Below are 15,432 nucleotides of genomic sequence, written 5' to 3' on the forward strand. Positions count from 1 at the left end.
CCAAAAACTTGAATATGTACTACATTTTGGATAAAATTAAGAAATTATTATAAAATGTGTTAGGAGTAAGAATGACATAGCGGTCATGTTTTTAAAAAATGTCATCAGGTAGAGATGCATGCTGAAATATACATAATTGAAATGACATGATGTTTGAGATTACCTTTAAAATATTAAAATAAGAGTTCAGGCTGGGCACATTTGCTCATGCCTATAATCCCAGCACTTTGGGAGGCTGAGGTGGGTGGATCTCTTGAGGCCAGGAGTTCGAGACCAGCCTGGCTACAACATAGCTAAACCCCAATCTCTACTAAAAATACAAAAATTAGCCTGGCATGGTGGTGCACGCTTGTGGTCCCAGATACTCGGGGAGTCTGAGTCACAAGAATCGCTTGAACCCAGGAGGCAGAGGTTGCAGTGAGCCAAGATTGTGCCACTGCACTCCAGCTTGGGTGACAGAGGGAGACTCTGTCTCAAAAAAAAAAAAGAGTTCAGAATGGAGAGAGAGATGAAACAGCAGTGGCAAAACATTAATAATTGTCAAAGCTATGATGGTACATGAGGGTTAATTATATCATTCTCTCTGCTTTTGTGAATTTTTGAAAATGTTCTATTATAATAATCTTAAACCACGTACAGAAAATTGCAAACATTTGAATTTTTTGGCTTGTCTTCACATCATTAAAGGTAATGTAAAATTGGTTATCACCTGGATTTTTTAAGTGGTAAATCATCTATTTGGTTGGTTTTTGAGGCACCAAATAATCCAAATTTAATGCAAAATTTTCTGCTCTTGTTGTTCTTGGGGTTTCACGCAAGATAGAGGGGATCATTTGTTATTTAAAAATGTAAACATATACAAAGATAGCAAGAAGTGTCTTTGTATACAGCAAAGATAGCAATGAACTCCCATTTATCAATTACCCAATTTCAACAATTATCAATACAAAGCTCATCTTAGGACATCTGTGTCCCTAACTACTTACCCAACTAGCTTATTTTGAAGTAAGTCTCAGACTACTGTATTTCTTCTATAACATGTTTGGTGTGCTCTTCTAATCAAAACCATAATGACTTGTTTTAATCTGGTGATTCTTGCATCTTAAAAAATAACTTCTTAATATTAGCAAATACCCAGTTACTGCTTAAATTCTTTAAATTATCTGATGTTTCCTTACACATGTATGTTTGAATTAAGAACCAAACAAGGTCCACAATTGCATTAGGTGATATATCTCTAAAATCTTTTTTAATCCATAGGTTTTACTTCCCTCTTTCTTTCTCTCCCATTTGTTGTGAAAATTTCAAATCTACAAAAAAATTTAAATTACAATGAATAACTGTATAACTTTTACTGGGATTTATCAACTGTGTCCAAAAACCAGAAATCTCTCTCCTCTGTTTCTCTGAGCATACAAATATTTTGCTGAACCATTTGAAAATAAGTAGTGAACATGCTGACACCTCACTCCCAAAGCCCTCAACTTGTGTTCTTCTACTAGAACAAGTGTATATATAGACTTGTCCTATATAACCACAATACCATTCTCACACTTCAGAAATTCAACATTGATATGCTACTCTATCTAATATAATCCCTCATTCAAATTTCTTTCATTATAACAATAGTGTCTTCTATAGTGTTGTATTTTTTTCTTTTGATCCAAGGTCAAAGACCACATATTGCGTTTAGTTACCTTTTTTTAATCTCCAAAAATTCCTCATTCTTATTTTTTTGTTCTTTTGTGACATTTATATTTTTTTCAAGAGGCAAAGCCAGTTGTTTTGTAAAATATCCCAACTATTGGATGTGTTTGTTTGCTTTTGAGTATGTCCAGGTAAAATACTGTTGGTGGCAATACTACACAGGTGATTTGCATGATGCTTAGTAAATCATATCAGGAAACACATCATTTCAGTTTATACCATCATTGGAATTTTAATTTTGGTCCCTTGGTGAAGGTGGTGTCCACCAGTTTTCTCCATTGCAAAAATCCTTCTGCAGTTTTAATAAGTCACCTATAATTTGACACTTTGAGATTATGTCACCATTCTGTTTCCCAAAAATCTTTCACCCAAAATTTTAGCAGCCATCTATGAGTCTGGATTGAATCAATTATTTACATGAGTATTTGCAAAGTTTAGGTAAACCTTTACATAGAAAATATTTTTAAATATTTTCATTTGTTTTCAAAGAACAAATGGATAATCTGAAATTTAGAAGTGTCATAAATATTCTTAGATGACTTTAAAAATTTAGTGAGATTATTTTGTTCCATATAAGCATACAAAGCAATTTTATAACAGAAGAAAACATATATAAAAAAGGTTAAAACTCAAATGCCGGAAACAACCAGACAGTTGATGGAAATGAGTGATGTAGGCAGAGAGAAAGCTGTATGGACTCGCGGTGGACTCCAAGTGTAGGCAGCGGTTGGGGGAGTGAGGCAGCTGCTGCTTAACTCCAGCCAACTATGACCATGGACTGCCAGACAACATAGTTCTTAAGAGAACTCAGAAGTGTGCAAGTTTATATGAAATCTCCTAGCTTTCAACTATTGGCCAGTAACTAAAAAACAAAATCCCAAAGTCTACACAGACTAAATAACCAATGTTAATGAACCACCAATTTAGAACATATAAAATATACACTGAGCTATGAACAACTGCTTAAGATACTTTCGTTAATATTTGCACATGAGAGACACCTTTTCTCCCTAAGGAGGGATTAAATTCCTAACATTTTCTGAGAACCTACTAGGGTTTCTAGCATGAATAAGGAGGACATGTTCCCTACCGTGGTGAGCTTACAGTCTAGCAGAGAAGGCAATTCAACAAGCTATTACAGGAGTATTTAAAGTTTTATGAGATGTAAAACAACGAGAATTAATGCAGTTTAGTTTATCAAAATGAACTGAAGGAAAACGTTCAAACTTGGATTTTAAAAGTGAGTGTGTATTAAGAATGTGAATAAGAGAAAATCATTGCTTGGGATAAACGAAACTACACAAGGCATTCAGACAGGAGGAGAGAACATTTTAGTCACTGAAAGAAATCCAAGAAAATTTGAGTCTGAAATGTAAGACAACAATCTTGCCCAAAGTGAGGCCACAAAAGTAGAAAGACCCAATGTTCAGTTAACTACTCTTCTTTTGGAACAGATGTCTTGGGAAGTCACCTACTTAATTCAGTGATGCAACCTCTGTATGATGTATAGATTTGAGAAGGTTAATGAATGAAGCCAAGGAATCATGAATTGGCTGTTGCTTTAAGTTAGGGTAGAAGGAGTGGCAATTGGAATGGAAAGAAGAGAAAGTGTTTAAGATATACCTAATAGATAGACTCAGTATGATTCAGGGACAGATTAAATGTAGTGATAGCCAGAGAGAGGAGAAAGAAGGATCAATGATAACTCACAAGTCTGCTTTAATGACTGGGCTTCCACTGATAAAGGGACAGGTCTATAGGGGAAGAAGTTGAGCTCATGTTGAGTTTGAAGTGCCTGAGTGACATGCTTCTGGAGATAAATAAATGGCAGTTACTGCATGATTCTGGAGCTTATGAGAAAAGACTGGATTAGAGAGATAGGTTTGGGAGATTTCAGCATGTAATTGATGGCCTTTCATCTCCAAAACAGTAATTAAAGTAAGTGGTTTCAGATAATCGTTCATAGACAAAAAGATGTGCATATGTTTTTAACAGCAATTATTTTTCTCACAGCAGGAATCCCAGCTCCAGTGTATTTTGGAGTTTTGATTGATACTTCATGCCTCAAATGGGGATTTAAAAGATGTGGAAGTAGAGGATCATGCAGATTATATGATTCAAATGTCTTCAGGTACCAAATCAAAAGCATTCCCGCATCTCACTGCTACAGCATCCCAGATTTACACAATGCCACTGACACTAACAAGTTTTCATGTCATTTCACTGCTTGTAAGGTAAAGAATAGTCTAATCAAAAAGTGTGATCTGTAGTCATAGAATAATTATATTATTTGATTAGATCTTTGATTTTGTCCCTATTCATTACCTTGACCCCCATTTTAAATGAGTAATCATTTTTAAAATATGACAAGTGTCCAGAATACAGTAGAATTTTGAAAGTTTATGCACACAAATGGGCAAGTATTTCCCTGAAATTCAGAGGTATTTAAATTTAGGTCACATCTTGGGTTTGATTTTTATTCTTTTTCAAACTGAGCCAAACTGTACCACTTATGTCAGATATAATCCCCCTGGGCAAGAGTTGGATTTGGCTCTAAATCTGTCCGGCTTTCATTGCCAAACTAATGTTCAATTATTCTCGTACTTGAAATGCATAAAAGTAAAAGGTTTTCTCTGTGTGGGTGAGTGTATATGGGGGTTGGGTGGTGTGGCTTTTTCACTATGGTATCATTCAGTTCAGCTCATTAAACATTTAGTCCCTTATTGCTTAAAGCAATGCTTCAATGGCTTAAAAGCAAGAAAGATTGTTTAAAAGACTTACAAACTGAGCATTTTCTGGAGAAATAAACTTGGTACTGAACCATCTAAGTTGGATGTGAATTGGGCACACCATTTCGAATAAATTTGTTTGAGTTAATAGGTTTTGATGCTATGCGTGAAATTTATTTTGGTCTTTGAAAGGGACCCAATCTGTGAGTATAATTTAGGATTTCCTCACATTTTTGCTAAGGCTGTATTAACTGTAATGTAGAGACAATGCAACTCAATCAGAGATTGAGAGTATGTTTTCAAGGTAACCAGAATGAGACATTCAACCTGTCCTTCCATACCTTAGCATCTTCTGACAAAGCATAGAACTATAGGCTTCTCATGAAATAAACTGATTTAAATCTCTGTTTTATTCTGAAATCATTCTGCTTTACTCAGAGCTGCAATTCCCGTTAGCATTTCTTTATGCAAGTTTTCCTAAGAAATGAAGTTGGGAAAGGTCTGAGGATAGGGTAGCCACATAATTTATCATTCAAAACTGGGTACTTTTGAGTGTGAAAAGGAACACTATTAAAATTATACTGGGCCAACACTAGCATAAACTGGGGCTGTTCTAGGCAAACAGGGATATGGTTACCTGGTCTAAGGAAATAATTTACAGAGAGGATGAAACTGATTATGTAATTAGTAGTAACTAAAAATGATGGTGCTACTAAGACATTGCTTTATTTTATAAACTGCCTTCAACGGTCTGTCAGTATTCATAAAACAGTCTTTTATATAAGCCACCAAATCTACATTCTTAAAGAAAACCATCAGTATGATATTATTACCTTTTAAATTTTCTTTCAAGTTGGTTGTTGCATTAATTATAACAGAGATTCTCTCTTCTTCTAGACATATATATCTGGGACTAACTGTGATACTGGGCACAGTGTCAATTCTCCTAAGCATTGCAGTACTTTTCATTTTAAAGAAAAATTATGTTTCAAAACACAGAAGTTTTATAACCAAGAGAGAAAGAACAATGGTGTCTACAAGATTCCAAAAGGAAAATTACACTACAAGTGATCATCTGCTACAACCCAACTACTGGCCAGGCAAGGAAACCCAACTTTAGAAACATGATGACTGGAAGTCATGTCTTCTAATTGGTGGACATTTTGCAAACAAATAAATTGTAATCAAAAGAGCTCTAAATTTGTAATTTCTTTCTCCTTTCAAAAAATGTCTACTTTGTTTTGGTCCTAGGCATTAGGTAATATAACTGATAACAAATATACTGAAACATATAATGGAAGATGCAGATGATAAAACTAATTTTGAACTTTTTAATTTATATAAATTATTTTATATCATTTACTTATTTCACTTTATTTTGCTTTGTGCTCATTGATATATATTAGCTGTACTCCTAGAAGAACAATTGTCTCTATTGTCACACATGGTTATATTTAAAGTAATTTCTGAACTGTGTAATGTGTCTAGAGTAAGCAAATACTGCTAACAATTAACTCATACCTTGGGTTCCTTCAAGTATTACTCCTATAGTATTTTCTCCCATAGCTGTCTTCATCTGTGTATTTTAATAATGATCTTAGGATGGAGCAGAACATGGAGAGGAAGATTTCATTTTAAGCTCCTCCTTTTCTTTGAAATACAATAATTTATATAGAAATGTGTAGCAGCAAATTATATTGGGGATTAGAATTTTGAATTAATAGCTCTCCTACTATTAATTTACATGTGCTTTTTGTGTGGCGCTATAAGTGACTATGGTTGTAAAGTAATAAAATTGATTTTAACATGCCCAATTATTGTTCTTTTATGAATTCAATGAATTTAAAACTATTGTTAAATATAATACTGCCCCACTTTAATATATGTAAGCAACTTCCTACTTATATACATGACATGTTCCTAAAACATGTTTGAAAGGTGAATTTCTGAAAGTCTACAATAAATGTAGGTGTTACAACAGGAATGGAGAGTGATGGATGAATTGATGGGAAGTCTGAGTGTGGTACCTTTTGGTGCTCCACCGGCCCACATCACAGGGCCTAGGGACTCCTGCACAGGGAGTTCCCCCTGGGACAGCCTGCCAGATAGCTCTGTTTCTCTGCAACTGAAAAAGTCAAGCCAAGAGTTTCTTTTTTTTTTTTTTTTTTTTTAAGACGTAGTCTCACTCTGTTGCCCAGGCTGGAGTGCAATGGCGCGATCTCGGCTCACTGCAAGCTCCACTTCCCGGGTTCACGTCATTCTCCTGACTCAGCTTACCAACTAGCTGGGACTATCAGCGCCCGCCACCATGCCCAGCTAATTTTTTGTATTTTTAGTAGAAACGGGGTTTCACCGTGTTAGCCAGGATGATCTTGATCTCCTGACCTCGTGATCCACCCGCCTCCGCCTCCCAAAGTGCTGAGATTACAGGTGTGAGCCACCACGCCCGGCCAAGAGTTTCTTCTTTCCTGACTTCCTGGTGCTCTTCTGACGGGGGTTGGTAGGTTCAGCAGTCAAAAATCTTTAATCTTTAGCTCTATTATGTACTATATGTTTCTTCCTCCACCATAGCTGTAAAGAAAGGCTTAATCCTTCCAAGAAAAGCAGACTTCAGACAGAGACCACCCTAGTGAGGTATACTGTTTCTACTGCTGGCTCACCATCCAATTCTGTCCACATTCTGTTAGTCCGGTACAATCTGGAGAAGACTAGATGAAAGGCAAAGTTGGGTTAGAGAAGATAACCTGAAGGACATTGCAGTCTAAGTGAGACCACAGAGTCCTTCAAATGCACAGGAGGACCCTTACTTACTCAGCAGATTTTCAAGTTTACAGTGGGAACCCATAATTCTACTATGTACCAGCCACACCAAAAATCGTATTACTTAATCTGTGTAGCACTCTTAGTATCTGAATCCCCATTTTACAAATGCAATAGGCTAAGAGAGGTTAGATACATTGCTTAACCTTGGAGGGGCACAGACAGGATTAAAACCAGGTTAAATCTAAAGTTATCTTTCCACCATACCAACCTGACCCTATAATGTTACACTAAACTGCTACTGTTATTTGTAATGTCCCTGCATCACTTTATTTCACTGGATCAGTTTGCACCTATAGTTGCCATCATCTGTGTATTTCAGTACCATACAAGTCATCAACAACTACTATAAACCACACAAATAATTTATTTAGCATATTGTTTTCTCCAAATGTTGTTGATTTATATTTTGGAATACTGTAGTGCTAAGCCCAAAACATTTAAGTCGGATGATCAAGGATAATCCTTTAGAATTATGGAAACTTGGAATTGCAACACAGTTTTAGTAGCCTTTAGAACAATCAGCACACGTCAACAGGACACTCCCACCAGAGCAGTCTGTTTGAGGCATTTCTTGAAGCCTAAATCCAACAAGAAGGCCCAGCTCAAAAATACGGCAGCCTCACTCACGTTTCCCCATTATGTTGCCTTCGAATTCCTGAACCCAAGTGATGTGCCTGCTTCAGCCTCCCCAGTAGCTAGGGTTAGGACTACAGGTGCAAACCACTGCTCCTTCAGGTGAAGTGATCATACAGTACAACCAAAATCATTTGCATTCTTTTAATTTTCCCTTTATATATCAATCTTGCAAATATGAATGGGAAAAAATGAGATAGAAAATTTGGAGTTGGATAAAGAAGGAAATGTTCTCTAAATGTATATTAACTTTGTCAATTTATTTGAATTGGTGATGCTTGTTTTATATTTTGCTATTTTTGAAAATAAAGACTTTTTAATTTTTATTTCCAGTTTTGCTTCCAGCAGGCCTACTTCAGACCTGCTGCTCCCCTGCTAGCTTGTGAGCAAGAATCCTTTTTGTCATCCCTGTATGAATCTTACCCATAATAAATATTTACTGACTGGGGTGAGGAGTACACTTGTCAAGAGATTTCTTTGTGGAGATATAATTTAACTTCAAATTCTTCATCCTGCCTCCTACATGCTCTTTATTTTTCAAGGCTTTTTATCACAATATCTTGAAAAATAACTTCTTTACAAGTAAATTTCCAAACAGAAGAGTTTCCAATTTATTCTTGAATAACTTGAAAAATAAAAAACACAAAGGATGAATAAATGATGATCTTCTTATGAAAGAACTGAAGGTCAATTTAAAGGAAGTGTATTTTTATGCACAACCATTAATTTTACAGTGGAATTACATACATTAAACTCAGCTGTATAACAAATGAGGGTATCATTTAGTGGGAAATTGAATTTACTAAGAGGAACCCTCATATTTTAGATAAGTAAACTCATTTGACAGAGGTAAGCAGACTTTTTATGCCTCAGAAAGCACAATTAGTTTTTTATTTTTTAATTTTTTCAACAAACCAAACTCCTTTTCAGAAGTCAAGGAAATTCCCTCAGTTCCAAGACCAAACTTTTGAGGTAGAGCTGTGATTGATGTGTAGGATCCCACAATTGCTCCAAGTTCAATGGCAACATTATTCTCTTATTTTGCAGCCATGGCCCCTAAAGGTGACCAGCATCCCCACTGAATATCTGATTCACTATAACCTTTAGACAGGTAAAGCTACAGCAATGTCATTTTATAGGTGGAGTGACTTAAATTGGATTAAATGACTTGCCCAATGTGGGTGTGTGCAAGCCAATGCTGGGTTCTTTCATTACATCATGATTTCTATTAAAAACTAAAAACAATCTGAAGCCTCTAAAAACTGCTGGAAGAAATGTTGTGACCATTAGCATTTATGGAATTTACACTTAAATATTACATACCTATACTTGTACATAAAGAGAGATTCAAGAGATAAATTGACATATACTTGAGACTTGACATATACTTGATAATAATATATTCACTATTATATTAAATGAAACAATTTATATTAAGTACCCTCTGTAGGTGTGCTAAATGCCTTAGACATTCTCAATTTTAAAGATTAAAAAAGCTTTATGTGTAAGGTATTGTTACTGACATTTTCAGATAAACAAACTGAGGCTTAAAGAGTTAGTGATTTGTCCAAAGCCAATGAGTTTTAGCAGTTGGTGGAGCAAAGACTTAAACTGGAGTTTATCAGCTTCAAAAAGCCATGTTGTGCCTGCATTAATCTATATCCCAAATCACTGGCTTTCACTAACTCTGCTAAAAATCAAAATTTGGACATCGCAATTAGAAAAGTTTTAACACACTAAAACATATACATCGTTTAAAAAAGGAAAAAAAAAATTGAAATGAGAATAGTCCTCTAGCCCACCTTGACTTCTATTCCTCAAAGACCTCTAGCCCACCTCTAGCCCACCTTGACTTCTATTCCTCAAAGGCAACAACTGACTACTCACTAGTTTAGTTTGTTGGCTTTTCTTTTCCTGTTTCTTTTTTAAAATGTTTATTTTTAGAAACAAGGGTCTCACTATGTTGCCTTTGAACTCCTGGGCTGAAGCCATGCTCCTGCCTCAGCCCCCCAAATAGTTAGGACTACAGGTGTGAGCCACTGTGCCTGGCTTGTTTGTTGGTTTTTTCGATGGTCACTTTCATATCTTTAAATGTATACTCATATGACTACTCTTGATTAACCAACTTTAGGCAATGTCTGTTGTCTGTCTACTCTGATAGATTGGTACTAATGTCACTCACAAATCCTCCATTGTTCTTCTGTTACCTGTACATAGTAAGGTCACTAAGTACAGAGGTCACTATGTGCATTTTGCAAAATGAAAAACTTAGAACTTCCTAACTTCTCTCCAGGTCTTCAAACTCTCTTCCATCTCCCTCTTTATGCTAACTGTACCTTTACTTTTACATTGTTGAGAACAACATTTTTAGTCAGCTCTGTAGTCATACTAATCTAGGAAAGGCCTGAATAATCACCATGAAGATCAACGCCATCCACTCTCCATAGTATGAAAGCTCAGCACTTGAAAACAGAATGAGAGAGGGTAAAAAAAAAAGAAAAAAATTGAGGACCTACTACGTATCAAGCATTAGAGTCATATAACATTTAAATATTAATGTGTAATATTAAAATGTGTTTTCTGTCCAAATAATTTTGGAATATGTTGAGTTAATGATACCACTTATAACTGCAGAATCATAGATTCTTTATTATGATGGTGTACATTGTTGAACTTCTGCAGGGGATGATTATCTCACACTTCTTTGGCATTGAATTGATTTTTCTATAACAAGTCTTGAACATAATTTTCAATACAATATATTTAAAAAATACAATTTCATCCTTTTTTGTATTTTGCCGTCTTTGTCAAATTCTGGTATCGGGATTATGCAACTTTATAAAATTAACTAGAAAACTACTTAATTATTAATGTTTTGGAACAGTTTTTATAGCATAAGAATAATCTGTTCCTTTTACGTTGGAAAGAATGTCTTAGCCTTTTTGAAAAATAATACTTTGAAAAGCTTTTGATTGGACATTGTAGCTTTTAAAAAGTATATGCTTGTTAATTCAACTTTGAAAATTTGTACTTTTTCTAGAAAAATTTAGATTTTTTTGTTTGTTTGTTTGAGATGGAGTCTCGCTCTGTCGCCCAGGCTGGAGGGTAGTGGCGCTATCTCGGCTCACTGCAAGCTCCACCTCCCAGGTTCACGCCATTCTCCTGCCTCAGCCTCCCAAGTAGCTGGGACTACAGGCGCCCGCCACCACGCCCGGCTAATGTTTTATATTTTTAGTAGAGATGGGGTTTCACCGTGTTAGCCAGGATAGTCTTAATCTCCTGACCTCGTGATCTGCCCGCCTTGGGCTCCCAAAGTGCTGGGATTACGGGTGTGAGCCACTGCGCCTGGCCAAAAATTTAGATTTTTTAAAAGATAATTTCAGCTTTATAAACTTGGAGCATCCAAACTTAGTATTTCTTATTATGTTTCTTCTTTATTCCTAATTTGGTGTATTGAGTTTGTCTTTTTTGTGCATTATGCTTGTCAGTTACTTATTTCATTGAATTTTTCAAAGAAATGGCTTTTAAATTGTTTGCTAATTGATTAATTTTTTGTTTAATTTTGTTACTTTCTTCCTTCTATTTTCTTTAGACATACTTTTGAAAATATTTTCCTAAATGATTGATTTGTAGGCTTGTAACTGTATTCTCTGGTTTAGTAATTCAAACATTAATTTGCTGCAATGTACAGCTTTATGATCCAAAAGGTTGAACATGCTGTAGCATCAATGATGTTTCTCGAATTGTTTACAAATGCATTCTTGATTTTCTATTTGACTCAAAATTTCTATTTACTCTAGAAGGAGACTATTTAAAAATTTTCTTGTGTTTGGATATTTTAATTTAAATTTGTCTTTTAAAATCATCAATTTGTAAAAATGTTTTGGATTTTGAAGAAAAAGTATATTCTCTTATCATAGAGGAAAATAATGGAAATATATTTATCAAATCTAATTATGCTATTTGCATATTTGGTACTTATTCTGTTTTCTCTCTCAAGGCTTGAGAGTAGTAATATGCTAAAATTTTCCATATAATCAAGTTTTTGTGAATTGTTTCCATTAAAAAGTTATTTTTATTTGCAGAATTTAATGTTATGTCTTATAACTATCATATTATTATGTATAGATTTGATTTTAAAAACTGCTATTCTTAATTTTTTTAAATTCTATTTTAATATTAATATTGCCATTTCTGCTATTTTATTGATTGATGTATCTTTGGTCCTCCCTTTAAATGTTTCTGTGTTTTGTTTATGGTTAGTTATTTTTTAACAGCAAGAAATTGGATTTTATTTTTACTTTATCTAAAATTTTGTCTATTACTAAAGAAGTTTAATTGTCATACCAGATGTTTGCCTTTACTTCTGTTTCATTGTTTATTACTTTTTTAAATGTTTCCTTATGGTTTTTCTTTTATTCTTTCATACGCTAAATGTACCATATTTTTACTTTGTATATTTTTGCTAGAAATATGGAAGTATTTTAGCAAACTGAAAATTATTTTGTAATTAATGACCTGCAAATTATAAAAATCTATCATAACAATAACCATCTCTACTTACAAATACCAAGAATTGAATAATAAATACTGTTTATTGATTCCCTTTGTATAAGATTAAAAGTCTTAAATATTTTTACTTCCCGTCTCCTTTTTTACCCACGATGCCAAGATTTTTTGCTAATATAATCAAGAATTTAAGAACTAAATTATTAATAAATTAATTCTACTTTATATGTTTTCTACTGGCTATATAAACAAATCTACAAAGTATATTTTATGCATTTACCTTTTTTTCCTCTCTTCATTTATTTCTTTAAAATGGATTCCTGGAGACAATGTTTCAAACATATTAACCAATAGCATTCAAGAAAGGAAAAGTAATAATTAACCAATAGCATTCAAGAAAGGAAAAGTAATAGAGTATAACACAAACAGCACTTAAAATATTAGGTTCTCCTAAACTTTCACCAAGTTATTGATTTCTAAGTTAAAAATAGCATTTCAATGTTTTACTTTTAATGTATTTGCATAAAAATACATGAAGTTGTGTATTTTCACAAATACACGATTTGTGAATAGTGAGTTTGAACTTTTATCTGTGCACTGGTCATATCTACTTTTTTTAATAAATAATTTCACAGTCTCTTAGAATATTTTTATCTGGGTATTTATCTTATCAATGATATTAGCCTTTGACAGGTCCCATGTTTTCTAATTATGTTTTTTAATATGAAGTCTTAATTTAAAATTTTATTTTATGTAATTTTGACTCACAGTTTTTAAAAATGTTAATATAATTTTATATCTCCTTTCTCAACAGATTTTATACTTGCATGTGTGCTTAAAATTGTTTTCTTACCTTAAGATGGATAATTACCTACATTTATCTACACTTTATGATATAATTTCTAAAGTTAAGATGTTTAATACACATGGATTTATTTCGACGTTCTATTTTGAAATAAGGAAACATTATTTGGATGGTTGGCCACTTGTTCCAGTTCTGATTATTGAAAAATCCCTGTTTTATATGTTTAAGAACTCTACTATATTATGAGTGTTTGGAGACTTACGAATCTCATTAATATGCCTATTTCTGACCATTATTATACCATGTAAGAATTACATATGTATATTATAAAAATACATTTTAATTGCTGGCAGCGCATATCCTCCTTTGAATGATTCAAAGTTTATTAAATATGTTCATTCACATTTATTTCTTCTGGATACATTCAAGATTTTTTTTCAGGTTCTAATAGTACCAAGGTTGGGCATGGTTGCTCATGTCTGTAATTCTAACATTTCGTGAGGCTGAGGTGGGAGGATCAATCACTTAAGGCCAGAAGTTCGAGGTTACAGTGAGCTATAATCATGCCACTGCACTCTAGACTGGGCCTCAGAGCAGGACACTGTCTCTTTTTTAAAAAGTTTCGGGCCTGGTGCGGTGGCTGACGCCTGTAATCCCAGCACTTTGGGAGACCGAGGAGGGCAGATCATGAGGTCAAGAGATTGAGACCATACTGGCCAACATGGTGAAACCCTGTCTCTACTAAAAATACAAAAATTAGCTGGGTGTGGTGCCTGTAGTCTCAGCTGGTCAGGTGGCTGAGGCAGGAGAATCACTTCAACCGGGAGGCGGAGGCTGCAGTGAGCCGAGATTGTGCCACTGCACTCCAGCCTGGTGACAGAGCAAGACTCCATCTCAAAAAAGAAAAGAAAACAAAAGGCAGAAAAAATATTCCAGGGAAGCAGAAACCAAAGACATGCAGTAGTAGCTATATTTATATAAGACAAAAAGACTTTAAGCAAAAAGAAATTAAAATAAAAATATAAAAAGAAACAAAAATGGTCATTATTTTAGATAAACGGCTCAATTCAGCAAGAAAATATACCAGTCATAAATATATATGCCCCCAACACTAGAACACCCAGATATATAAATATTATTACAGCTAAAAAGAGAGACAGACCTCAATGCAGTAATAGTTGGACACTTCAATAACCCACTTTAAGCGATTAGATAGCTCAGATAGACAGAAATTTGACTAGGAAACATCAGGCTTGATCTGCACTACCGACCAAATGGACCTAACAGACATTTAAAGAACATTATTTCCAACAGCTGCTGAATACACATTATTCTCATTAGCATATGAAACATTCTCCAGGATAGACTATATGTTAGGCCATCAAACAAGTTTCAACACACTTTTAAAAATCAAAATCTCATCAAGTACGTTCTCAGGACATAATGAACTAAAAGTGTAAATTAATAACAAGAGGAAGTTTAGAAACCGTACAAACAACATGTAAATTAAGAAACATGCTCCTGACGGATCATTAGGTCAGTGAAGAAATTAAGAAGAAAACGTAAAAAAAAAATCGAAAGAAAAATGAAAACACAACATACAAAAATCTATGAGATACAGCAAAAGCAGTGCAAAGAGAGGTCAACTTATAGCAATTAATAAATAACAAACAATTTTTTCACACTGTTATAAAGAAACAAAAGGAATTCTCACAGTATTTCAAAAAACATTGATGAGGGAATTCCTACTAAGTCATTCTATAAGGCTTGCATTACTCACATTCGAAAACCACACAGGAGCACAAAAAACAACAAAAACAAACTACAGGAAAACTATCCCTGATGAACATAGACAAGACTTTAACAAAATATTTGTACACTGAATTCAAAAACCCATCAAAAAGGTAACACACCATAATCATGTGGGATTTGTCCCAGAGATGCAAGGATGATTCAACATATGCAAATCAATAATTGTGATACATCATATCAACAGAATAAAAAAAAAAAACTATATGATCATCTCAATAGATGCAGAAAAGTACTTAATAATATTAAACATCCCTCTCATGATAAAACCGCAACAAATTAGGAACTGAAGGAACACATTTCAGCATAATCAAAGCCATATATGACATCTCCAGAGCTAACATCATACAGAATGCAGAGAAGCAGAAAGCTTTTCCTCTAAGGACTGGAAGATTAGAATGTCTAATTTCATCACTC

The 15,432-nt window shown here is 34.1% G+C and overlaps 1 protein-coding gene across 9 annotated transcripts in view; it reads left to right on the forward strand.

Annotated features, from left to right (window-relative positions):
- Positions 1-6,250, forward strand: part of SLCO1C1 (solute carrier organic anion transporter family member 1C1) — a 60,980-nt gene extending 54,730 nt beyond the window's left edge. For 4 of the 9 annotated variants that reach the window (XM_009424943.5, XM_003313535.6, XM_009424939.3 and 1 more), the window contains 2 exons: positions 3,721-3,941; positions 5,334-6,250. In XM_009424943.5, coding sequence (XP_009423218.3) covers positions 3,721-3,941; positions 5,334-5,507 — 395 coding nt within the window. In that variant the 3' untranslated portion in view covers positions 5,508-6,250. Of the gene's footprint in view, positions 1-3,720; positions 3,942-5,333 lie in introns of those variants that run through there. The other 5 variants (XM_003313536.6, XM_063785490.1, XR_673302.5 and 2 more) reach the window with 4 other exon arrangements.
- Positions 6,251-15,432: the final 9,182 nt, after the last annotated feature.

The sequence above is a fragment of the Pan troglodytes genome, chromosome 10, assembly GCF_028858775.2.
Source record: "Pan troglodytes isolate AG18354 chromosome 10, NHGRI_mPanTro3-v2.0_pri, whole genome shotgun sequence".
In the NCBI taxonomy this organism is placed as follows: domain Eukaryota; kingdom Metazoa; phylum Chordata; class Mammalia; order Primates; family Hominidae; genus Pan; species Pan troglodytes.